Source organism: Larimichthys crocea, chromosome XXIV (assembly GCF_000972845.2).
Source record: "Larimichthys crocea isolate SSNF chromosome XXIV, L_crocea_2.0, whole genome shotgun sequence".
Classification (NCBI taxonomy): domain Eukaryota; kingdom Metazoa; phylum Chordata; class Actinopteri; family Sciaenidae; genus Larimichthys; species Larimichthys crocea.
This window is the reverse complement of record NC_040034.1, coordinates 2313326-2337861: the sequence shown is the minus strand read 5'-3', so window position 1 is coordinate 2337861 and position 24536 is coordinate 2313326. Positions and strand designations below refer to the sequence as shown.

Below are 24536 nucleotides of genomic sequence, written 5' to 3'. Positions count from 1 at the left end.
TTTTTAAAGATACGACAAACACACGTGAACTTTTCTGTGCTCAAACAAACGACCTTCATCATGACTGTGTTGAAAAAATCGATTTTCCGATTCTGAATCGATTCTGAATCGATTCGCATTATTAATTCCTTAAGATCGATTCGTACATCCAAAGATCGATTTAATTCAAATAAAATTTTAATACATGAACTTTAACCCCACTAGTCGCGTCATTGAACTGAAACAGGCGTGCACCGCGTTTAAACTACGGCGTCTCACACATGCGAGGTCGTCAAAGGCCGTTGGAATGATGCGTTCATGAACGTGGGGAAAAATGAAAATTCACCGGAAATATAATAAAACTACAGACAAAAGAAAACTCAAGGAACTACAACTACAACTACCAGCCACTTCTGCGGGTTACATTTGCAAAGATATGCGCCCGTATTCCGTTGTTGAAAACGCTTCAGGCGACCAAAACAATGGTTTTAATAACACTAACCCGAAGATCGGATCGGATTATGATAATCGATTCTCAGTCTTGAGAATCGGAATCGAATCGATTCTTGGAATTTGAATCGATACCCAGCCCTAATCATGACTGCGAACTTAAGTTCTGATTATCACGTTTCCAACCGGTCGAAACGATCCGTTAAGTTAATAATTTAAAAAAAGTACAGCTGTCGTACGATATCAAAGAGTTCGAGTCAGGCGAGGAGCTCTCGTGTCTTTCCACTAAATATGAGTCTTCCAGCATCTCCGAAAGTCTCAGACCTGGTTTGTTCAGTTTGTACGAAAACTCGGTTCAGAGTTTCATGGATGATTCCAAAGTGTGGAAGTTTTCCTTTAAATGTTTCACCGTGTCAACGTTCATCTGTAACCGGTGACTGTAGCATGTTGAGATGAGCCGAGACGCCCGTCGTCTCTCAGACTCTCAGCGTTAACAGACTCCGATCACCGTCACTCCTTTGAGTCTTTCATCATTCAAACACAGTTTTCACGTCCCGGCGGTGCGAGCGTCCGAACAAACATTCATGTAACGTAACAAAAACGTTTGATAACCGCCATGTAATTAAAAAAACAATGTCTATATTTCTTACAGTTTGTTTCTTTTAAACTTATAATGATTTCTCCTCATTAATGGAAAGTGTCATATGTTGATGGGCGATGATGTTTCGTATATTAAACCGTACACGTGTTGAGGTACATAGCCATACAGCCATAACCCGTAAACGTCTTCATAATCACTATATGGTCATACTTACGCTTTGTAAGAGTCTGTATGTCTGTGTCCATAATCCTTTCTGTGAAAGGATCTCCCTTCAGGAAGAAATGATTTTTGTTTTTTTTGTCACCCTGTAGTTTAAAAAAAAAAGATTTGTTATTATGAAGTCTGGTCTGTGCCTTCTCGGTACTAACGCCCTCAATATTCAATAAAAAGGTACATTTATTTGCCAAATCTGCAGCTTGGTTTCCCTTTTTTTGTCGGCTACGTGACCGAATATGAATGAAGAATTAAAAAAATCAAATACTAAACAATATAAATATTTGTACAGCAGGTTTTAAAGATGAAAATAACAATAGATAACACTATAACTCAGCACGTCAAGTTTTTACCCTCCAGATAAACAAAGATCCACTGACTCAGCTAATCACGATTGGACTCATCTACAGCAGCTGGTGCCGTCACATTGAGACGGTGAGAGGTGTGTGCAGCTCCCAACAGGTCAGTACTGTCAATATCTGCAAACAGAAAGCTGGCAGAGTAGAATGAAAAAGATTTGTGCTGCTGTTCTCTTCACCTCGTAACCATGGACATACTGCTGTAAGTTCTGTTGGTTTGATTCTGTTTTTGTAGTTTTCAAAGCTGGAACTATTCCATCTTAGTGTTTGATTTACAGAGCCAGAAGCGCCATATAGGGGGGAAAAGGACTGACGGGCCTAAAAAAATAGGTAAACACCAATATAAAATAATTAAACCATCATCATTGAGTATATTTCAAATATAATAATGAAATTAATTGTTTTTACGTGTTTTGGGCAGTAAAAGTTAAATAAAAATGGCCTTTAGCACATTTTTATGGTGGCTTTTAATCTTGCATCAAATAGTGAACTGCACTGCAGACTGTATGCAGACTGCATGCATGTACAAATCAACAGCAGTAAATATTGTGCTAGTACTATAGTATTGAACTACAAGATGCAAAACAGTTGCAAGCCTTTGATTAGAGTTATGTAAAGATAGTTAGGTCCTAGAGATGTGCTGACAACAGCTGCACAGAGGGGCCCAGTTTGATTTTTTTGACATGGGGCCCAAAATTCCTGGCGGCATCTCTGAACATAGGTGTATATATTTCCTTTGTTCCAGATCATGTCTGCTCCTGCTACTTCTCATAGTTTCACCATTCCAAGTCAGAGGAAAGCAAACATCAGCGCAGTCATGCCTGTGTCTTTCATATTTTTTAAGAAAACAGGGACCCTATAGTTTAGAAACTTGACGTGATAGAAGAAAAACTCAGATCAGTCAGAGTTAAAAACAGCTGTCAGACCGAACTCAACAAGAAGTGTGTTCCCCAGTGTGATATGAAGTCGGAAGAAAGAGGAGGCCAGCTGAGGTGGTTCAGGCGTCTGATCAGGATGGATCACTGAGAGGAGACCCAGAACCTGCAGGAGGAGCTGGAGAGCTGGAGAGGAGAAGGACACCGGATCGGGTCAGAAAATGGAAGGATGGATCCAATAACAAACTAAACATAGAACATCTGGATGTTGTACTGCCAATAGAATATTGTAAATATGTTTGTCAGATGAGAACGTTTCTAAGTTTGGGTAGTGTGTCAGTGGGTCGACCTCACAGCAAGAAGGTTGCTGGTTTGAACCTCAACCATAATGAGATGAGTCTTCTCAGCCGGTATAGGCTCCAGCCCGATGGATGGATGGGTGGATAGATGTCACTGTGTCACATCCCTGGAGTGTTTCATTAGTGTGTGCTGCCCTCTGGTGTTCGTACACCTTCATGTCAGCGTCCGTTTGGCCTGAAGGTGGTGGTATTGTCTGTCACATGAGACCTCCGCCCTCCTGTCTTCATATATGTGACGTACGAGCTCAAACAAACTGGTAACTTCATTAAATCAATATTGATTTTACCTCAGATCCTGAGTCAGAGTCTAGGATGACAGTGTAAACAGCGATGTGATATTTAAAATCCTGATATTAAAGTACACACTAACACTGAGGGAGCTCATATTTAAACATGATACTTTATCTTTGTGTCCTCGCTGGCCTTGTCCTGAAGGTTCTTGTTCCTCCTCCTCCTCCTCATAAATCCAGAGGACACTACTGACCAGGCGTTGACTCTTGAAGAGCACGTGGAGCAGTTGGATTCGTCGATGTTCGCTCCCTCCAGCGGAGGAGACAATTGCCAAACCCAAACTCATTCATCATCGTGAGACTCGCCGTGACTCAGATGGAAATTATTTGTGCTTAAATTTCATCCTCTGTTTCTGTTTGTACCTGCCACGCTCGAAGGTCTGAACAGCCTTTACCGAGAAGACTTAAAAACGACGACGACGAGAGGAAAACAGTCTTTGTCTTTGAAACACTCTGATGGATCCTGAATGATTATACAGTGACGTGCCATCAGTGACGATACAGAGACCAAAACAGTTTTTTGTACCAGGCTGTAAACTGCAGTTCCTCTTGTCGTCCACTTGAGGCTGGCTCCAGAAGTGAGTCAGTCTCCATAAGTCCCCATGTTAAAACAGAAATAAACATGTTTACAGCCTGGTACAAAAAACAGTTTTGGTCTCTGTAGCTAATTTCCTTGTTCATGACAACTGTACTGAGGGTGAATTTATATACAACTCACCTGTTCACATTATATTAAGGCTTAAAGTTATGCAGGATTAAGAGCGTGGACGCTTTGATTGACAGGTGGGTGTCAGAGCAACCTGGCTCCAGCTCCATACTTAAAGGATTAGTTTGACATGTTGTGAGAAATATCTAATATATATATATAATATATATATATATATATATATATATATATTATATATATATATATATATATATAAATTATTATGTAGCTGCAACCACAAGGTGGAAATAAAGGGAAGCCAGCTAGTCTCTCAAAAGTGTCATTCAACAATTTTGAGCTTCAAAATGAGACTTTGGAAACCTGATGTCACTCGTATGCCGTCTCCTGGCATCATTATTTTCTTTTTGTTTACTCTCCGGACACTCCAGTGCTCCGTAATGATACATCGATATCGGTATAATCAGCCTAAAGGGTGTAGAAATATAAAATATTACAACACTTGTGTCTGTGACACAGTTTGAAGGCGCTCTACAGACAGTGAGGATGTATGATCGGTACAAAAAACTGCACTGATGTACAATTTAAGAGAAAACATGGATGCTTTCCTCAGCGAGCTCCACCTCTTTCCTCCACCACAAATAACGTGTCTCCCTCTCTCTCTTTCTCTCTCTCTCTCTATCTCGCCTCCGAGCGCCACAGCTGTACAGGAAATCAGTCATCCACCATCCACTGCTGTCGCCATGGCAACACAGAGGGGGAAATCCACTCTCCATCACCACCACCACCTCCACCTCCACCTCCTCCCCCCAATTTTTTCTCCTTCTCCACCTCCTCCTCATTTTCTTTTGTCTTTGTTGAATTAGGTGTAGCTCCGTTTCAAGCTGCATCCTCAATGAGCGAGCATGTGTGTGTGTGTGTGTGTGTGTGTGTGTGTGGGCGATCATTTGAGCCGATTGTTTGATGGTATTAGGTGACAGTGTGTCTCCGGTAGCAGTGTGTGACCTCTCTGTAAATCCCCTTGAGGCATCGGGGCAGAACAGGCAGGGCGGCTCTGCTCGGCTCGGCTCGGCTCAGCTCAGCTCGGGCCGGCAGCAGCTGCCCGGAGGAGCCAGATGGTCGCAAATCAGAAATTAAATCCAGGCCCATCCCCCGCCGGTCGTGATAACCCCACCCCTCATGCACACACACACACTAACACACACTGGAGCATCCTTCATCCTCTCTCAAAATCACCACTGGTGTGTGAAACCCTCGTTAAATTGACCATATTTCAACCTAGTCCTGAAAAGGTGTCATGTATTTCAGCTCCACCCGTGCACAAACATCCACTATTTACTGCAAGCGAAAAAGGAAATTTTTAAGTCCTCACATCTGCCCGTGTCCTCTTAGAGGTGGATTAACAGCCCCGTAATAAGCCAGACGATTAACCAAAACACCTGCACTGACACCACAAGCTTTAGAGATGATCCCCAGAGCCCATAATAAAACATAGTAATCAGATTACAAATAAACAAATCTCTGAATTTATCTCTTCTCCAACGATGGAAGGAAGAAAGGAGGCAGGGCTGACGCTCCACAAGGCCATAACATGCTGTAGCTTCAGGCAGCGACCCTCATCCAGGTCACCTGTACAGGTGGAGCCCCTGCATGATCCAGGAGGTCTGGGAAACGATGTATGCGTTAGAAGCTTTAAAAGTAACGAATGAAGTTACAGATAAACAGTGAAAATAATTAACTTAAAGTAACAAATAAAAAAACGGATTAGCAGATGAAACAGTTAGGTAAAAGTAACGGATAAAGTAACGGGTAAAGTAACGGATAAAGTAACGGGTAAAGGTAACGGATAAAGTAACGGGTAAACGGTTAAAACAGTTAGGTAAAGGTAACGGATAAAGTAACGGGTAAAGTAACGGGTAAAGTAACGGGTGAAGTAACGGATAAAGTAACGGATAAAGTAACGGGTAAAGTAACGGGTAAACGGTTGAAACAGTTAGGTAAAGGTAACAGATAAAGTAACGGATAAAGTAACGGGTGAAGTAACGGGTAAACAGTTGAAACAGTTGATAAAAGTAACGGATAAAGTAACAGATAAAGTAACGGGTAAAGTAACGGATAAAGTAACAGATAAAGTAACGGGTAAAGTAACGGGTAAAGTAACGGGTAAACGGTTGAAACAGTTAGGTAAAAGTAACGGATAAAGTAACGGATAAAGTAACGGGTAAACGGTTGAAACAGTTGATAAAAGTAATGGATAAAGTAACGGATAAAGTAACGGGTAAAGTAACGGATAAAGTAACGTGTAAAGTAACGGGTAAAGTAACGGATAAAGTAACGGATAAAGTAACGTGTAAAGTAACGGGTAAACGGTTGAAACAGTTAGGTAAAGGTAATGGATAAAGTAACGGGTAAAGTAACGGATAAATTGATAAACAGTTGAAGTGTCTGCTGTACAGTTGTATGAATAAACTAAACCCTGATGATTCAGTCGTATGAAGTCCTGTATCATGAGTTTGGAACGTGCCGGCCAGTGAAGCCGATGAACGGGTACTCGCACTCGTCTGAGAGCGGACGGGGTTTATCAGGCTCAGGGCTCCCAGGATGGGCTATCACAGATCACCGTGGTGACAGAAGCTTCCTGTGTTCGCCTCCACAGGAACCATGACTCATTAATTCTCCATCTTCCTCCTCCTCCTCCTCCTCCTCTCTGTCTTGACTCGGACGTGTACTGTTAGTGTAAGTTTCACGGAGAATATCCATCTGCATGAATGGAGCTGAGGAAAATGTGATTCACAGAAAACATGACGTGCCGCTCCGACTGTAGCGCCAAGATGAGTAACATTAGAGAGTTTACCTGCAGGGAGAGCAGCTGTGCAGCGCTCATACAAACACGGATGTGTAGATACGTGCACACACATGAACACGTGCATGCAAACAAACTAGTTACACAGCATACAGTCGTCATACTGTAGCAGCATTTCAAAGGATTTCTTGGTGTAGATTAAGCAGCAAACTGCAGTTCCTCGAACGTCCACTTGAGGCTGGCTCCAGAACAAGTCAGTCTCCATAAGTCCCCATGTTCAAATGTCCAACTTCACAGCAGAAATAAACATGGCAACACACCGAGCTTCAAAAAGGCTCTTCAGAAACATACGGGGTGACGTCACGTCCATTCTTTAGTGAGTGGTGCAGACGTGCAAATGCTTTAAGAGTTACGCCGTTAAGGCAAACCACAGGTTATAAAATCCTCTAACGTCCACTTGAGGCTGGCTCTAGAAGTGAGTCAATCTCCATAAGTCTCCATGTTCAAATGTCACAACTTCACAGCAGAAATAAACATGTTTACAGCCTGGTACAAAAAAACACAGCTAATTTCCCTGCATACATCCCCGATACGCAACCCATTCTTTATACCGTCAGTGGTTATCATGTTAGAAAACAACATTTGGCTTGCTCGCCTTCGAAATGTTCAAATCACGTTGGCGTCCTCACGTTGATCTCGTCTTAATTCATCCTGCACGAGCTGAAGATCCAGAGCGTAAACACTCAGACGTGAAGCAGCGCTCTGTTTGTTTACAAGTGTTGTTCCGGCGTTGGTGAATAGTTGCTGGGAGTCTTTCTGTCTCTCTCTAATCTTTGATGATTTCACTGTAGATGACCTGATGATTACAAGCCTGCGGGAACATGTCGTGTGTGTGTGTGTGTGTGTGTGTGTGCAGGATGTTATATTCTCATGCAACGCTTGTGCAAGCGTGCAGGCAAAATGTGAGTTAGGCGTATGAATATTTATCAAGAGGGAAATCCAGCTCGTCCAGACCGTCAGCTTTCCTGGTATGTGTTTGTTTACTGTAGGTGTTTGGAGAGACAGTCGAGGCTTTTCCTGTGGACCTCTGGGAGATGTAGGGAGTGTGTCCAGATAGCAGAGGAGAGAAGGCAGATAGAGGAGGAGGAGGAGGAGGAGGGTGGTTTCTTGCAGCCTGAGCGTTTGGCTTTGAAGGGTGGAGACTCAGCAGCAGTGAGGAGGGGAGGCAGGGAGGATCTCAGCTGGAGCAGAGAAGGGGAGAGGCATACAGAGAGAGGAGTGTGTGCTGTGTGGATGTACTCGGCTGCCTTCGCTCACTGACTGACTGACTGAAAGGGGAGCGTGGATACTCCTCCACAGGACTGGATGTGTTTGGCATCACGGACGGCGACCACACAAACACAACAAAAAAGGTACGTTTTTCTGTTTTCATCTGTTTGAGGGGTTAAAGGCATCCAGAGCAGGGTGTGTTCCAGGAGAAGGAGGAGGAGGAGGAGGAGGTGGTGGTGGAGGAGGATGGGGTGTTTTTTCAGATCCATGCTGTCGTTTTGTCAGCGCTCGAGGGGCGAGATTGATGCTGCCGCCTGCTTTAACATCACAGAATCCCCTCCTCCCTTTAAAACCTTTTCAAAAACCTCCCCTTGCACCTCCTTTCATACATGCCTGCATGGAATAAGAGAAAGGACTCCTTCTCCTCCTCCTGAGTAAGAAGAAGAAGAAGGGGGATGCAATCCCACAACCCTCCTCTGAGGTTTTTCCAGCCGTTCTCCAAGCCCCTCTCGCCCTCCAGAGAAAGCGAATCGACCATACACACAAGGTCTACGTAGCGGTTGTATCAGGCAGATGGCCCGGAGAGGAGGAGGAGGTGGAGGAGGAGCAGGAGGAGGTGGAGGATGGAGGAGGGGGGGGTTGGTGTTTTTATGTCGCTCACAGACAGATACAGTGGCAGGAAAACAGAGGAAATATCACACACTTGTTAAATCATCTAATCACGTGTGTGTGTGTGTGTGTGTGTGTGTGTGTTATATTTCCAGGCCTGTAACAAAAACGCAACACGAGCGAGTCAGAATTACGCAAGAGCTCACGTCCTCACGTCCGGGGCGGCGAGCTGCTCCAAGGCCACAGATTGTTTCACACACATCGACGTTTGATTTGTTGAGACTAGAAGCGTGCGACGGTAAACAAGAAGCCTTAGAAACCTTGAGAGTTTTCCAGGACTTGAGTGTTACAGATAGAAAGAGGGAGCACGAACGAGCAGCTGTCCACGCCTTGTTGACCATTCCGACCTCTCCGCTCCCATCGCTGCCTTCAACCAAAAGAATTCATCATTGTCAGGCCAAAGTATGAGAGGATCTCGGGCTGAGCTTCCTAAACTTGTTTCTCAGAGATGTGCGAGGCTTCAGAGGGAAGGCAACCCGAGGTAGGGAGGATGTTGTCGCAGCGAGGGCTTCGACCTTTGTACCGCTGCACCTGTTTACTCCTCACAGTGTTGGTTTTGGGTTTTAAGCTCACTCAGCCGTGCTGTGGTTTGTCAGGATCAAAGCATCAAGAGTGTTTTTGGGGAAAACCCAAGACGGATCTTCAATCTTTGTCCAACCAAGTGAGAAAGTCTTCAGTCTTTAGGGCGTCAAAGACTCAAGTCAAGTCTTAAGACCTTATTTTTGTAAATAAGGGCACGTAAATGTCAAACCTCAAGTCTTGTCCAACTAAAGTCTCTAGTCCTTGAAGGCAAATAACGAGACCTGTCAAATCTCAAACAAAGTCTTGAGGCAGTCTCACAGCTGTCATGTCTAAGAACTGTTTTCAGGTCTTTTAAGATCAAGTTCAGCTCAGGTATCAAGTCTTGTCCAACCAAGTGAGAAAATTAAGTCGTCCTCAGTCCACTAGGTCAAAAAATCAGTCAAGTCTTTAGGGAGTCAAGATTCAAGTGAAGACTTAAGACCTAATTTTGGTGACTTGGGTTGGATTTGAGTTTTTGTCAAGCGACCTCACAGTTATGATGTCCAAGTCCTCATTTTGTGTGGTTCAAGTCTCAAGAACTGTTTTCTGTTGAGGAAAGTCCAGGCCAAATATATAAACAAGTCTTGTCTAACCAAGTTTCAGGTCAGGTTTTAAGCGCCTTGAGATTTGAATGTATTTGCTTTCAAGTCTTTTGGGAGTCAAGACTCAAGTCAGGTCTTAAGACCCGAATTTTGTGTCTTGGATTGGACTCGAGATTAAGAAGTAAATCAAATCTTAAATCAAGTCTTGAGGTAGTCTCACAGCTGTAACGTCCAACTGAAGTTCCTGTTCTTGTGTGATTTAAGTGTGACTCGAGTCCAAGTCTCCAGAGCTGCTGCAGGTCAAGTATCAAGTCTTGTCCAACCAAGTTTTAAATCAGGTTTTAAGTGCTGGATGGTAAAACTCGAGAGTCAAATGTATTGGGAGTCAAGTCAAGTCTTAAGACCTGTTTTTTTGTGACCTCAAGTCTTGTCCAACTAAGTCCTTGAAGGCAAAACATGAGACCTTTCAAGTCTCAAGCCAAGTCTTCAGGCAGTCATGTCACTGAAGTCTTGTTGTCCAACCAAGTCTTTAAAGTTTTTGATTGTCTCTATGACTCTCTTGTATAGTCTTTGGTCAAGTCTTAAAGTTTGTTGTCTTTTAGTTCCTACAGCACTTAAGTCTAAGTACTTAACTACGACTCAAGTGTAACTCTCGACTCTCAAGTATGTCTCAAGTCTTTGAAGAGTCGAGTCTAAGTCAAGACTTAAGTCAGTTACAAATGCAGGTTTCTGACAGCTTGGACGAAATCTCTGACTCCTCGTAGCAGATCATTTTCATCCAAAATCTGCAGTCAGATGAATCCCGGGTGTGAAAGAGTCCGAGCAGCAACACTCACACAGAATCAGCAGAATCTAAACAAGCCCGGATGTTTGTAATATTGTTAACAGCCCAGGAGTCTGGCCGTGTTATTCTTGGCATGCTGATTGATTCCAGAGGAAAAGTATGTTTACGCGTTCCTCGCTCAAAAGCAAATGCACCAAGTGCTGATTCCTCCTCACAGAGACGAGAGCTTCACGTAAAATCATGTAAAAAGTCTGATAAAACCATCGTTTGTGACACGCGGGTGAGAAGTGAAGCTTTTTCAAATCTGGTGACCACACCGGGCCAAGAGTGATCTCCAGGGTTGAGAAGAAGCTCCACTCGGCGGTGGTCGGTTTCCTGCCAAAGTGTCCGGGACGAATTTAAAACCAACTTTCTCACTCGCAGCCAGATTTCAGCGGCGTTATTTGGCCGGTGGCTGGTGTTAATTTTCCACCCTGGACACTCGTTTATTTCTGCAGAGATCTGAAGCTCTTCCTGTGACAGCGGTGTCATGCATTGTTTCTACACCACTAACTACCCCGCCGTTACATAACAGGCGTATAAAAGGTTTTATACACGAGTCTTTGAGGGAAAAAAAAGAAAACCACTTGGTCACTGCTTTAACCTGACAAAGAAGAAACATGCCAGGCCTTGATTGTTTGATTTAAGAAACATAATAGACCACATTTGCGCTCCCTGGAGCAATAAACCTCCTCCCTGCTGCCGCCTTGACTCCCAGGGGATGCATCATTTCCTGGGCCACTGCTTTCTCCCTTCCCCCCCCTTCTGGGACCTAGATTAACCCCCCAACACACACACATATACACACACTACAATCTCTAAGATGGCAGGATGGGCAGGGCATGCTGGGGGTGGCACAGATGTCCGGGCTAATCGAATATTCACGGGTGGCGGTGGTCTGACTGAGAGGCAGCGAGTAAGGAAAGAGAAAGTAGAGGTTAACACGAGGCTAATACATCGAGATCTAACGTGATTATTTCTGTCCTCTTCTCGCTGGTTTGGAGTGGATCTGTTGCAAACACCGGTCTGATGATCGGTTCATTCATTCCGCCTGACGTCGTGTTCACAGTAGCCTACTTGTTGTTGGGAGACGGGGTCTAATTTCTCAGTCGCGAGCGACAAACCCGTCACGCCGAGTTTACAATCAAAGGGATTACAGATTCATATCGCTGCATCGAGCTCATCCACCCTCGTGTACTTTGTGTACTTTGTGTTTTTGTGACGGTTTCTCTGTCGCGAGGTAGCTTTTGAAACATCGTTTCTGATTCCACCTACAAAACTCGGATAGTTTCACTGTTTCTGTTCGTCACACTGATTCAATCCTGACAGCTTTTGTTTCCCCGTCAGTCAAATCTGATGAAATCACGCCCACACAGCGCTGATGACGCCATTCATTTCTAACTGAAGAGAAACTTTAATCGCTGTAAATATATTCTGAAGAAAGGCCCATAACTTTATGAAACGTCATGAATGAATCAAAATCACCAACATACAGAAATCCATCCAAACCACTGAGGCACCATTGTTGTACCATAATTATGTCAACATGCTGCTGTAAGGAGCTGATTTAGTCAGTCTGAGTTTAGTTTATCCAAGGAGAGGACGCTGACAGATCCATCTGGAGTAGAAATACAAATTGTTGTTGTAGAAATTCAGTTTAAAAGTTAGTTTCACCCGCGGACACGCTAAGGAATGGACGGCGTATCCGTGAAGACGTGGATCATCGTCTCGTTTGAGCAGCCAGGCGTCATTCCAACGACGAGCCACGTCTTTGTCGATTTTTATATCACCTGGGAGGCGGAAGAGGCCGCACAGCCAGCATGGCAGCAGCCGGCGTGGCATATGTTTGGCTTCATCATCGTCACTCATGCTCTGTCCATTCTTTGGTTTTCTCTGATTAGATTAGATATACTTTATTCATCCCAACCACGGGGAAATTCACTTGTGACAGCAGCAAAGATATAGAAACAAAAGTAGAAAAAAAAAAAAACGAAGCACAATAAACCGACAGAAATATCTAAACTACACAATGACCACGAAAAAGTAATCAACCTTCAAAGACAAAGTACTGAGGATAAGTGTGGCATGATATATAACGAGTATTGTAGTGTAAAGTGACCATGATATAAATAAAAGTATTATTTCCAGAGTGGTGACATATGGTAAATGGTATAGATGACATATCATGATCATTTTATGATTTAATACAGTAAATATCTGACATATTGTTGCTTTAATACAAAGAACTTAGATACAAACATGTTGTCTGCCTGGTTTCGGTGTTATTACCTAATTTAAGAACACAGTTATCGATATATCTTGGTGTAATGGAGGTCTGAGTCCCGCTCAGAGCGCTGACAGAAATAGTGACGCTCAGCTGTCACGCTCAGCGCCATCTCCCCAGACAATCCCAGCACCGGCTGACAGCTCTGCTCTCTGTGTGTGTCCCGTCTCTTTCTGTGCGTCCTTTCTCCTATTCAAGGGCAGAGATCTGTGCCGTGTTACATTCAGTAGTCGATATCCTCTTGATTGTGTTCATTAATAACCCCGGAGGTCAGTTTTATGTTACTCCAGCTCGCTGCGGTCGCTGTAAAGCCACTCTGGAAGAAGATATTACCATCGCCTCTCTTCCTGATGAACTTTATTCCTATTTCCATCTTTTATTTTTTAACTCTCTGTGTCAGTTTACGACTCTGTGAATCTCAGCGTGCCCTTCACCGCCTCTTGTTTCACGGTGACATCGCAGGCCGTGCCTCATTGTCCTACGGCAAACTGAGGATGGATGGTACAGTCCCTCCGTCACACTGCGAGCGCTCCTGCCTACGTGCTGAGGCGCTGCCGCTGTCTGTCGCTGCTGAAATGATAAAAAACAGGCTTGCATTTTTTGGAAAATCCGCAGTGGAGGTTTGGATTAGTTTTGTGGGATTCATGAAACACAAAAAAGAAACGACACGGTCAGCACAGAAAAGGGTCGTGTCAGCTTTTACAGCAACAACACTGGAGTCAGGAGGGTTGTTCTTTCTTTTCTTTTTTCTTTTTGTAGCATCCCAGTTTTTCCTTAAACATGACATGCAAGTTCACCCAAATAAGAATAAAACATATCCAGGCAGATATAACCAACCCTTTATTAGAAAGACTCAGATAAAGTCAGGGATCTCCAATTAATGATTGTTGAGACATAACTCATCGTTCATTAAACATTCCCTGAACAGCGATAGTCCAATCATAGCAAGACAATACTTACAACTTCTTTCGATACCACTTGGATATTTCTAGTATCTCCCATGTCACCATTTGATTTGTACTTAATTCTTCACCTTATTTTAGTGTTTACACACAAACTACTTTAACTTTCAAACCCTGCAGTGTTATTGTTGGACATGAAAACACATTTTTTCTTTTACTTTTTTCAGTTTTAGGCTGCAAGTCAAAGAAGTTCTAGGGTAAGTTCCCTAAAATATGTGGAACATTTATTTCCAAATTAACAATCAGACGTATGACATTTTTATTCAAAATATCAGGCATGTGATATATTTGAGTTGAGTTTGAGTAATGCTACCTGAGACGTAGCCTGACATTCGATGATTGGAAGTGACGATTCCTCGCCTCTAACCCCGCTCGTCCTTTATACCGTTATATCGTTCACATAGGCTGATGGTAAAGAGTCTTTTTAGGACTCTGGATCTTTTTCTAATGACTTTATGATCTCCAGTCACTAGTTTTAAGTCTTTTTCTTCATGCAGCATGATGTTCATGTGATAAAACAGAGTATGATTCATCAAAATCAGATCAAACTGTCAGGCTATGCAGCACTAATCAAAGATTAATCTAGATACTGCACTGACGATTTCCTAGCCAAATGTTTCCTAGAAAAATATTTTAGTTTTTTTGCAAGCAGCAACCAAAAACTGCAGTTTCTCAAACGTCCACTTGTTGTTGTGCACCCGGTTGTCATTTGGTGTCACTTCTGGCTCCAAAAAACCAAAATGCCAAACTCTAGGGTTCAAAACAGTCGTCCACTAAACAATTTGTGAAGGCTTCATTGGTAAATCTGTCAAAAACACAAAACTTGACCGGGTGGGTCTTCGCGGTCTTTAAAACTTCGCCTCTGTTATCTCTGAGTGGGGGTCCCATTCTGCATCCTCGTGTCCCTGCAGACCTTCTCAGGTTAATCACCGGCTCTCCAGGGTCCAGATGGCTGTGCTAGGGACAGATTTTTAATTACCACGCTCTGATTTCACACCCTGGGCATCACAGAGGACAGAACACTCCCTGCCTTGCTGCCTTAATTTCTCCCTTTAGATGGTGTAAATAAAAAAAAATAAAAAAGGATAATAAGGTGTGGGGAAGAGAAAGGATGAGGGCGTGTGTGGGAGCGTGCGAGAGATCATCACTCTCGACAGGCCAGGAATTATATTTTCCTCACCAGGATGTTTCCTGCGGCGCTTAATCACCCTTTAAGTCAGCGACACCCAGAGTCGAGCAGCAGCTATAATCACATCTGTGGAGGGCCTCGTCACGAACACAGACCCCCTGAAAACCCGGAGGAAGGGGGTTCAAAACGGCTCCAAATGGCAGGGGAAGGATGACGAAGGGGGTCAGATTGATTCAGCGGTGTTAACAGCAGGACGGTGCACGCTGGGAGCGTTTCAGCCCCATCACTGAACACCTGTCTGCAACCGAGGGAGGGACGGGAAGCAGAAGGCTACGACACAGGAGAGAAATGGATCGCCAGTCACGTCCCATCACGTAATGCATCCTTTTTTTTTCCAGTTCAAGATGCTTCACTGGCATAAAAGTGAAGAATAACATCTCTAAAGTATTAAAATCTGTCTCCCTGCTGCTCTGCAACACAAATATGATGACACCAACAGTTCACGGGGAAATCAAATTCAGCTTTTTTAAGCTTCTTTTTTTTTGCAGTAAAGTGATCAAAGAGTGCAGAAAAACAGAAATAAGACATTGAAAGATGTGAAAGTGCAGTCAGCACTGACACACTGATGCTTCAGTATATATCGGCGGGCTGAATGACGCCTGAGCAATGTGTAACGACACCCACCTGTCAATCAAAGCGTCCGTGCTCTTAATCCTGCATAACTTTAAGCCTTAATATAATCTGAACAGGTGAGTTGTATATAAATTCACCCTCAGTACAGTTGTCATGAACGGGGAAATTAGCTACAGAGACCAAAACTGTTTTTTGTACCAGGCTGTAAACATGTTTATTTCTGCTTTAACATGGGGACTTATGGAGACTGACTCACTTCTGGAGCCAGCTTCAGGTGGACGTTAGAGGAACTGCAGTTTTTTGGCACTTGCCAAAGTTTCCTCCATCGTGTGTTTGCTCCTTAATCCTGCAAATATTGGATTAGCTCCAGTTTGGCTTGAAGAACACAAACAGTTTTTTTTTTTGCTGACGTGGACGTCGCTCTCGATGACGATGATGATGACTGACGAGCCGGATGTCTCCGTGAGCAAACAAAACTTGTTATGATGACACAGTTAAAGTTAAAGGTCATGTGACCGCGACTGTGTTTGTCAGCTGAGCTCATATTTCATCAGCTGATTAGTTGTAACTCGGCCATAGTGTTTGCACATATTCAGTCTGCGAGACTCCTGAAGCGTCTTTCTGGTTTTTACGTAGGAACATGTGAGTCGACAACAAAATGTAACATGTAACTCTCATTACTTTTCCATTTGCAAACATTATATACTGTGTAGCCACAACATGATTGTATCTTTTTCTAAGTTTATCTGTCGGCTTAAAGAGACTTAAAGGTCCAGTGTGTCGGATTTAGTGACACCTAGGGGTGAAGTTACAGATGGCAACCAAATGAACACTCTCCAACGCCTCACCTTCTTCTTCGAAACTGAACTGCTGGTCTTCCCACCCAAACCTACTATACACCATGACATCAACATTACAGTTGACTCCCTATCTCTTGGCCCTACCAGGGTAGCGAGAGACTTCCCGACATCAGTGAAATCAACTGACTCAACATGATACCCAGCTCAAGACTCGCTCCTCCAATGATCGACGCCCTGCTCTGCCACCCAGGTGATCTTTTCTCATCTGTTGGTGGAAAGTCCTACCAGTTCCTACCAGATCAGGGGCGCCCTCTCTACCTTCAAAATCCTCCTGAGGACCTCCTCTCCAACACTACCAACAACTTACTTACCTATGGCCGCCACTAACTTTTCTTTGTCACACTGTACCGTGATTGTTGCGTCAGCTAAATGACTGAATGTAATGTAAAATAATCTTGCTACACACCGATGACCCTCAGATTATATTATACATCTTGCATAGAGCAGCATAACGACGTAGATTAATGGCTCCGGTGACAGTACAGGAAGGTCTCCTGCTCTTTTTCTGCTTGATTTTTAAGCTCTAAGCATTTTTCAGCGTTGCTAAAACACTCTGGCTCAGGGCTTCGGCTTCGACTGCTGCTGCTGGCGAGGTTTTGTTAATGGATGCCTTACTGTAAAGTTGCTTTAAAGTTGCGTGCTGCCGTGATTTACGACGGCTGGAATTCCCTTCCTCTGCAGAACTGCTCATGCAGAGTAATTGGCCCATTTATCAGAAGCAGCAGAAAAACCGAGCTGCAGAGTCACAGATGCATTAAAGAATGGATCAGACCGACCGGAGAAAGAGAGAGGGAGAGGAGGGGAGGCGAACGGGTCGGCACCGACTTAAAGGAATACTCGGGGGAATACATTCAGAGTTAGATGAGAAGATTGACACCGCTCTCACGTTTGTCCGTTTAATGTGAAGATGTTGTTACCTTCATCTTAAAGGTCCAGTGTGTCGAATTTAGCGACATCTAGTGGTAAAGTTTTAGATTGCAACCAACTGGATACCCCTCTTGGTTCAAGCATGAAGGAATAGATAGATACCCTCAAATACCTGGACCTTTAAGCAGATAAATATGAAAGTATTATCAATCTTCTTATGCCGCTCTCAGCAAAAAACAAACAAATAAGCACATTTCCAAAAATGCTGAACTCTTCCTTTAACACCATAAATTAAGTTTCACTCCCTCTGCTTTGGTGTTTCTTCATCAGCTGTTTCTCCTCGGTGGAGTTTGTAAGAGCTACACGCAAACCTCTTCCTCTGATCAGCATCTGATCCTCACCTCATCTTTATTATCTGTTTGTGTTTGCAGAGAGACGGGCGGACGCAAACTGCTGACTGAACTGCAGGCAGACGCCAGGCCAGAGCGCGGAGGAGTAAGCAGACAAGGTGAGAGGTCAAGACAAGAGGAGGAGGAGGAGGAGGAGGAGGTTTGACAGCATGAGGAGGAGGTCACTGCTGAAGAGTTTTTTGTGTCGTCAGCTGACACAGTTAAGCCGCGCGTCCACCTAAATGCATTATTTATCAGCATGTCGACATCCATGTGCAACATCTCAGGACAGAGAGGAAGGAAAGGAAGCACAAGAGGGTTCATGAGGAGTCCAGTAGAAGCAGTTAACATCCTAAAAGAGGCAGGAAAGCATCCCACGAAGCCGGTTACTGTTCATTAAACCCCTTCAAGGCAGCGGCTATTCCTCCTGGAGCCGACACATGCATGGACATCCATCTCCTCCGCCCTCCCTCTCCAGAATCGAAAATGTCAGGGTGGCATTTTCACACGCTCGGCCGACAATAAGCAGAGAAATGACTCGGCTAAATACCTCGTAACGTCTCCTGTGTTCTGATTTTTTGAGCGTAGATGCAACGAGATCTTAAAGTTTTTATTTGCTACGTGTATCTTGATCACAAGTCTTGAATTTCCAGAGTTTAGCTGCTACAGAAAATGTTTCATTTCCCCACATACTTGTAAAACTCTCCGTATTAAAACTGTTTTATTTATTTATTAAAAACATCCTCTCTCTCCCCCCCCGTCGTTTCCACTCGAATCAGGCCACCGTGTCACATTGTCTGATTATTTTCTGTAAAGAATAGAGCAGACATCCCAGAAACCTTCAGCAGTGACGTCTCTCCCTATCAATAGTCGAGGCGATACGCTGGCCTGTTTTGACGTCTCCCCAGAGTGTTGGAACAATATTATGGCCTCGATACCGAAGACGCCAAAGACTCATTTCTGCACGTCGATCACACTTTTGTAGTTGGCCTATTTTTATTTTGGTGAGGGGACGAGAGTCAAAGTTTGTGTGCCAAGATATTTATGCATAATTCTACGTCAGTCGTTATTAACTTGACAGATAAAAAGGAAATATTCCGGACAACTCTCGTCTGTGATCGCAGGATATTAAAGCAAAATGACTTCCACAAAGGGAAACCAGATTTTAGCATTTCAACCCAACAAAAACAGTCTGGACGCAGGTCTAAACCAAAGATCCCTCTGGCTGATGAAAACAAAGTCTAGAACAAAGAATTATTATTGTCTCTCTCTCTGCAGCGTCTGCTTAAACAAGGACGTAATTATTATTTTCGAGGTAACATATCGACCCGTCACCTCATTTTCTTCCCAAACGACAGTGTTAAGATTAAATCCCTCGTGACCCTAAAAGGTGAAGCGCTCGTCAGACTGAGAACATCCAGGACACTTTAAAACATCGTGTTTATTTTACACTGTTAATACTGCGCGGCCTGCTGCAGGTCGTTCTCGTGAATCCCTCCTCCATCACGCTGTCAGCGCCTCGAGATTTTCCAGCCACGTTTCAGAGGAAACGCTTCAGTCCTAAAAATGTGTGAATCAGTAGGAAATACTTGACTTTCACTTCAGCTTGAAACTCTTTCCAGTGACTCATAAAGTGACAGTTAAGTATAGATATAGGAAGGAAGTACAGTATGGATATATATAGAGAGAGAAACTCTCCTGTAACGCTTGAAAACTGATGATGATTCATCTTTAGAGGTTTTAAGATTAGATTTAACTTCGTCATCGCACACAGCGAGCAATTAAAATACAGTTTGGCATCTGAACATATGCACACAAGTAACAAATGCATATAGAGAATAAAGAAGGGATCATAAATGCAACAAAACATGTCAGAAATGTGATATTTTGCCGCTTTTCTCCCTTTAACTGAAGATTTTGGACAAAATAAATCACTTGAAGGGCTCTGGGAACTTGTGATTAATGCTAAAAATCTCTGGTAATGATATAAACCTGGAAAATGTGTGTCATATTTAATCAGCTGCATATGTATCGGGCACCACAAGCTGCTAGACCAAGTGTTGCAGGAAGTAAACAGGTTGTATCACTGCATCTGAAGAGGAAGGACACGAGATTAAAACACGGGCAAGTTGGTGAATCTCCTGTGAAACAAACAAACTGTGACCCTGTGCAGGGTTTTTTAATTGAGGACCAGGTCATCCTGGTTTGTGATTCCTGCGGCGGTTCACCGTCCTCGTGAGCAGGTGTGATCAATATTCAGGCTCGGCTCCAGCAGCACCTCTCGCTGGGATCAGTCTTAACCCCACGCCGAGTCGTACCACAGCGCGTACAGACGGATGACGGAGGGGGGGACGGACGCGGGGGGGAGAAGATTGATCACACGCGGAGGACGATGCTGCTTCAGAGCGCTCGCAGCTTGATCCATTTAATCAAAGAGGAGGTTATAAAAGCCAGAGGAGCATCTGAGGACACCGAAACCTAAAAAAAACCTGAATAAACATCAAACGCAGACCTCGCTGAAGCTCTTCTTAAGACTTGTGGTGAAGGCCTCTTTATTCTGTGGTCTACATTAATTATTCATCCATCGGTCTGACATACACACCGTGCACTAATCTGCATCATTTTACATTAACACACACCCTGTCACTCATTACTGCTTCAGTCAGACTGTCGAGCTGTTTCCCAAGAAGTTTCTGAAGCGGTTTCATTTCTTCCACAAACATTTAAATCTTGAACCCACAGCGCTCGATCCAGCAGCCACTCAACCTGAAATATTAACATGTGTGCACACATGTTAATATTTCAGGTTCCAGGTACTCTGAAACAGCCTCAAGCTAAACCAAACACTCGTCTTTTGACACATTTCTATGTACTTTCTGGTTTAGTGTGCTAATTTCAGCACGGTACCGTTCTGAAAATGATGATTGCAATATTTTACCGAACTGCAACCGCAAGCAGAGCGTTACCTCCAACGTTTGACTGCTAAAATATAAATATAAAACACGTATTTGTATATTTTGGAATATACTGCAACCGCCTCAGCTCCAGCAGCTTCCTCGGTTCACTTCAGAGTTGCATAATCAGCCACGTGCATGTGTTTGTAATGGAGGAGTAGCGTAAAAAGCACGTAAATATGTGTTACCTGCAAAATGAACTTTCTTCTGGGATCAGTCAGCGGATATGCGATTTGTTTGCACGTCAGGGTCTCCAAAAGTCTCCGGTAACGCCAGAAAAAGTTGCTAGATTTGTCACTAGTAGCTTTTTTTAAAAATAAAGGTCGCTGGAGCGGTCTGAAAGGTCGCTAAGTTGAAAACAATGGCTCCCTTCCCTTCTCTACGTATCCAAAAAAGCGACTCCTGACGGGGAAGACGTGTCCAGAGTTCCACACTCTTCAATTTTGAGCATCATGAATGCACCATCTGGGTCAGGGGCACCGCCAGGAATTTTGGGCCCTATGACAAAAAAATCTAATCGGGCCCCCTAATTTTATATTAGTGTTTACCTATTTTTGAGGCCCCTGTCAGTCGTGTCAGTCCCCTGATCCGGGTACTCACACTCAGCGCAGCGCCGGTTTCTTGTTTCCGGATCTCACGTTTCTCGAAGAATCTCAGCGATCGAGTTTTATCTTGCAGCTGTTCTTTCATTTCGTGCATCACATCGAAGCATCGAGTGTACATCCTGATCCTGAGATCGCTTTCCCGGTGTGAACACTCGACTCAAGTCAGTTATAAATATATTTTCTGATCATCCACAGACTGTAGACTGTATATATATATAAAACAGTAACAGATGAAGTGAACTGAGGCGTCCACGATGACCCGTCTCACCTCAGATCAATGTATTGATTCATCATCCTTCACATGATGCGGCGGGTCGACACCGTGCCCTTGTGTGACACGCTGACTAACAGAAACGACCATTATCAGGACAGAATTAGAGTTTTTTATGACTGGAGTCAGTAGCGTTCATTATCGGTTTATCGATTTTAAATATAGAGCTGGACAAAGAGCTGCCCCCTCGCTCTCCTCCCACCTTCCCTGCCTCCCCCTCACTGTCACAGGCTGCCTAGCAACTGACACCATAAATAATATGCCTGTATGTGTGTGTGGTGGTGGTGTGTGGTACATGTGTGTGCATTCACAGGCATGTGACAATGTCTGTTACTCGCGCTCCTCTTTGCACCCCTGCTGTGTTATACTGCTCATCATCTCCGTCATCATTGGTGGCACATCACTGTGCATGATCTGCAGCGTTTTGTTTTTTTTGGGGATGTTTGAACCTTTTTTCTCGTCTAGGCAGAGCACGCGAGGAGACCTGACTGACAGCGCCCATGGCGAGCAATAACACGGCCAGCATCGCGCAAGCCAGGAAGCTGGTGGAGCAGCTGAAGATGGAGGCCAACATCGACAGGATAAAGGTGAGCGGACACAAAGTGACCACGAGTTAAAGCTGATGCAGTAAGCTCAGTCCGAGTCCGAGGGTTAGACGAGAAGATTGACACCACTCACACAAATGTCCACTTGAGGCTGGCTCCAGAAGTGAGTCAGTCTCCATAAGTCCCCATGTTCACAGCAGAAATAAACATGTTTACAGCCTGGTACAAAAAACAGTTTTGGTCTCTGTAGCTAATTTCCCCGTTCATGACAACTGTACTGAGGGTGAATTTATATACAACTCACCTGTTCACATTATATTAAGGCTTAAAGTTATGCAGGATTAAGAGCGTGGACGCTTTGATTGACAGGTGGGTAGCTTGTTTGAGCCTGACAACCCCCCAGTTATATTTTTTTAGAGGAGAAATTTCATGCTGTAACTGTTTCCAGTCGTTTTTCTAGGCTAATCACCCCCGGCTCCAGCTCCATACTTTAAGGATCCGTTTGACTTGTTTTGAGAAATATCTATTCATTATGTAGGAGCGGTCAGTAAATCAACGCGCACTCTTTCGTAGTGTCACAAAATACGTTCCTTTAATTGATTATCAGTAACGGCAATATAAATCAAACTCGTCTTAAACAGAAAAAACCCGCTTTGTCTCTCAAAATTGAAAATTGTTTGCCCTTCTGCTCTCAAAACACCTCCCCCCTTACCTGTGCTCAGGTGACATCTACATATAGAGTAACACCCTCTGACATCATCATCATAATCATTTAAGATTTCTTAAATGATTATGATCATCAACATGATCAACGTTATTTCATTATGATCAGCATAATTTGATACATAGGCAGGATTATGTTACTCACATGGATATTATATAAGTAAAACACAGATCAGTGTTATGGCTTCAACACAATATGCAGCTGCAACCAAAAAAACTCGCTACTAATCTTGTTTAATCCGTACAAACACAGAAGTGTAAAACCAACAAAGTTTCCGGTAAAGCTTGGTGGCTCTTTCCGAAAAACCAGCTGCTGTTTATTGACTGTACAGATATTAAAGAGGCATCGATCTTTCTTATCTAATAGAAAGCAAATGAGCTAATTCATCAAAATATCAAACTGCTTCCTTCTGTGTGCTGACACACGTGTGTGTTTGAATTCCAGGTGTCAAAAGCAGCGGCAGACCTGATGTCATACTGCGAAGCTCATGCCAAAGAGGACCCTCTGTTATCGCCGGTGCCGGCGTCAGAGAACCCGTTCAGGGAGAAGAAGTTCTTCTGCGCCATCCTGTAAAAAAATAAAAAAAACTCGGCATGGCCCTTCAGCAAGTCTGCTCAGCGTGGGGACTTTTGAACATGGACGTTCAAAATACGTAGAAATCTTCTAGTAGGTGGGGCACGGCGATTACTGCCCAACCCCACCCGCCCCCATCCTTTTTTTCTCGAACGGCACCTTTAAAGAGTGTGAAAAATTTAAAAAAACAAAAAACACAGAGTTTACATGTAACCATTAAAGGGGTGATGTGATTGCTTTTTTTTTTTTTTTGTTTGAGGGGTGTTGCAGCATGTTGAAGGGAGTCTGTGCTTTTTTTTTAGATGACACAAACGGGATGATGACGATGACGATGATGATAGCCAAGAGACGTACAACGAACAACCCAAGTCTTCAGGTTGTGATGTGTACAAAAGTTTAAAAAATAGAGAAAAAGAAACAGATAAAATGAGAATAAAAAAAAAATATTTCGTGGTTCTTTTTGGGACTTTTTGTTAAAGCATCGTAGGAGAGCAAACGAAAATACGCCACCTGATTATTGGAATGTTTCTTTTCCGTTTCTGTTTTATTTCAGCTTTACCTGTCACCTTAGATATCTTTCTATAACTGTACGTGATTACTGAAACAAACGGCTTTGTTAACTTCTTTTTCTTAGAACAGGTTAGTGAAAGCTTTTTTTAAAAAGAAAAAAACGGGATGTTTGAAACATTCGACTCTGTGATTCTCTTCTTAAAATCAAGTCTCTGTGTATCGACATCTATCTGGCAAATGTGATGCAGTTTGTCTCCTTCAGATACAAACCCTCTTTCTACTATTTGTATAAAATGACTAGCAAGTAAACTGTGCTGTGCTGTGAGTTCTGAATGGTTGTGTTTGTATCATTTGACTATTGCATGAAAGAAAATGGACAAACGGTTTAATCATGTGGAGATTGTATGAGAACAGAGGCGGCCTCCGTCTGGAAGTGCCGAGACATTAAAAAACAAGAATGATTCAATGCGGACTCGACAAGGACGTCTCTCACACAATTTGAAGCGTTGCATTGAGATAGTTAACTGCACTAGGCATTAAGTATTCGTCTGATTGGTTTAGATATTTCATATTTAGACAATTTATATTTATTTATATGCAAACTAAAGCCAGGGATGTTCAGTCTGGATGTTTACACCTTCAAAAAATGAGAGCAAGCTGTAGTTACGGATATATTTTATTTTCTACTTAGACCTGCAGCTAAATCACACATCCTCACATCCTGTACTGTACTAAAGGCCTATATATGTCACTGTAATTGCACTTATCTTACG

At 43.4% G+C, this 24536-nt stretch overlaps 1 protein-coding gene across 2 annotated transcripts; it reads left to right on the top strand.

Moving 5' to 3' along the window:
* Positions 1–7749: 7749 nt before the first annotated feature.
* Positions 7750–23915, top strand: gng2 (guanine nucleotide binding protein (G protein), gamma 2). 2 transcript variants are annotated; one of them, XM_019277961.2, is made up of 4 exons: positions 7750–8005; positions 17624–17700; positions 21881–21998; positions 23125–23915. In XM_019277961.2, exons 3-4 carry the CDS (start codon positions 21912–21914, stop codon positions 23251–23253), a joined length of 216 nt encoding a protein of 71 aa, XP_019133506.1. In that variant the 5' UTR covers positions 7750–8005; positions 17624–17700; positions 21881–21911; the 3' UTR covers positions 23254–23915. The 2 variants fall into 2 exon arrangements, with proteins under 2 accessions (XP_019133506.1, XP_019133505.1); XM_019277960.2 differs by having other exon boundaries at positions 7754–8005; positions 21877–21998.
* Positions 23916–24536: the final 621 nt, after the last annotated feature.